The sequence below is a fragment of the Rhagoletis pomonella genome, unplaced genomic scaffold (assembly GCF_013731165.1).
Source record: "Rhagoletis pomonella isolate Grant_MI unplaced genomic scaffold, Rhpom_1.0 Rhpom_scaffold_00001, whole genome shotgun sequence".
Taxonomy (NCBI): domain Eukaryota; kingdom Metazoa; phylum Arthropoda; class Insecta; order Diptera; family Tephritidae; genus Rhagoletis; species Rhagoletis pomonella.
This window is the reverse complement of record NW_023458555.1, coordinates 59,488,785-59,490,886: the sequence shown is the minus strand read 5'-3', so window position 1 is coordinate 59,490,886 and position 2,102 is coordinate 59,488,785. Positions and strand designations below refer to the sequence as shown.

Genomic DNA, 2,102 nt, shown 5'->3' with positions numbered 1-2,102 from the left:
TACTTCTAAAGATTCTGATCAAAAGGTTTTAAATTTTATTGAAACTTTGCAGAATTAATAATCATAGTTTTTGCACAAAGTCGGAAATTTCGATTTGTTTGGTTTTTGTTAGGAAAGGAGATTTACTTTCATACAAAAATAATAAACATTTATTAAACAAAAGAAAAATAGAGATGACCTTACGGGGGGGAATCGGTTCTCCTTACTGGCCGATTCACCCAAAGCGAAAAAGAAAAGAAAACAATATGAAAGAGTGACATTTGATTTTCCGGAACTTCCACAACCAACCAAAGACAACCCGAAGTTCGTCGTTATGTCTGCAGTAGGCAGTAACAAGAGCTTAGCTGATTATTCATGTTTCTTAGTGCACAAAGCAATACTTGCTATTAGCAAAGAAATCACCTCAATTACATCTCTACGCGACGGAAGCATCTTATTATTGGTGAAAAACAATGCAATTGCTAGCCGTTTTTTGAAAACAACATCATTACCAGGAGTATGTCAAATCGAATGCAAACTGCATAGCACTCTCAATCACGTGAAAGGTACCGTATATGCACCCTGTCTCAATAACGTAGACGAAAAAGAAATTGTCTCGGAGCTAAGTACCCAAGGTGTAGTAGGAGCATATAAATTCCTAAAAACGGTAGAAGGAAAATCTTTCCCATGTGGAGTCGTTTTATTAACTTTTGATTTGTACAACCTTCCAACAAAAATCGATATTTCTTGGCACTCTGTAAAAATCAGAGAATACATTCCCAACCAGATGCGATGCAAGGCATGCCAAATTCTAGGGCATACTGCAAAACACTGCAAAAACTCACCGAGTTGTGTTATATGCAACCTCCCACCCCACTCTCCAGCGCAATGTACACGTATCAGTTGCGCTAATAGCCAAGAACAGCATCCAGCCTCAGCAAAGGAATGTAAGAAATTTCTGCAAGCGAAAGAAATATTGAAAATAAAAACGACAAAAAAATGTACGATGCGTGAAGCCAGACGACTAGCAGGCAGCTTAACTAACAACAACACAATTGAGCAATCTTACTCTTCTATCACAACACGACAAACAAACAATCTTGTTAAAGACTCCACTTACACACTCCCCGAACCAGCATCAAACGATGAAAATACCTCCAGTACTCAAAGCAACATTCCAACTCGCAATTGTTCTCACCACTCTCCCAAATCCCAACCCAACAACATTAATACAAAATACAATGTAGACGAAATTAAACAGCATAAAGCTAATAAAGACAACGACAACAAAATTACACACAATTATTCTTTCACCAAACATAACAACAACTGCGCCCCACAATCAGCATCCGAAGCTTCTCAACACATAACAACACTGAACCAGCAGCAAGATGAACAACACGAGAGCTTTACATCTCCATATAATTCACCTCTACCAAGCATTTTTGCACACAACAGCAATACAACTAATACTGAAGGAATTAACTCTGATATATCTCTAACGCCGCTACCTGCTGAACTCCAGCACTTAGCTCCATTTCTGAATTCACTTAATTCAACGCCATATGGAAACATAGAAAAAAAAAATTAAATTTACAAAGTATACACATACAACAAAAAAAAAAAAAAAAAAAAATAACTAAGTATCTAAATAGTTACCTGAAGACAAAATATAATTCAATAATACTTATACATAATTTTTTTTTCGTATTTAAAAATATATATACTTACTTTTTCTTTGTGTAAATGTATTTTAAAGCTGTGCAGTGGAATATTCATGGGTACTATAACAATTATGCAGAGCTTACCCTACTAATTAAAGACTCAAACCCTGACGTAATCTGCCTACAGGAAACCCATCTACCAAACAACCATAATACCACAGTTGTCCCAAAAGCTTACACGTCTTATTTTTACAATTTTTCCAACTCAGCCACCCAAGGCGTAGGTATTCTTATTAAACGACACATACCCCACACGGCCATCCAAACAAATTCCAGTATATTATCAATAGCACTACAAATTAACTTAAATTTTTCGTTTACAATATCAAATATATATATACCGCCCCAAGACCAATTACTCTCGCAAGATCTTAGGTCCTTAATTCACATAGCTAAAAC

At 35.9% G+C, this 2,102-nt stretch overlaps 1 protein-coding gene across 1 annotated transcript; it reads left to right on the top strand.

Annotated features, from left to right (window-relative positions):
• Positions 1–313: 313 nt before the first annotated feature.
• Positions 314–1,570, top strand: LOC118753527. The gene has a single exon (XM_036488441.1). The coding sequence runs from the start codon at positions 314–316 to the stop codon at positions 1,568–1,570; it is 1,257 nt and encodes a 418-aa protein (XP_036344334.1).
• Positions 1,571–2,102: the final 532 nt, after the last annotated feature.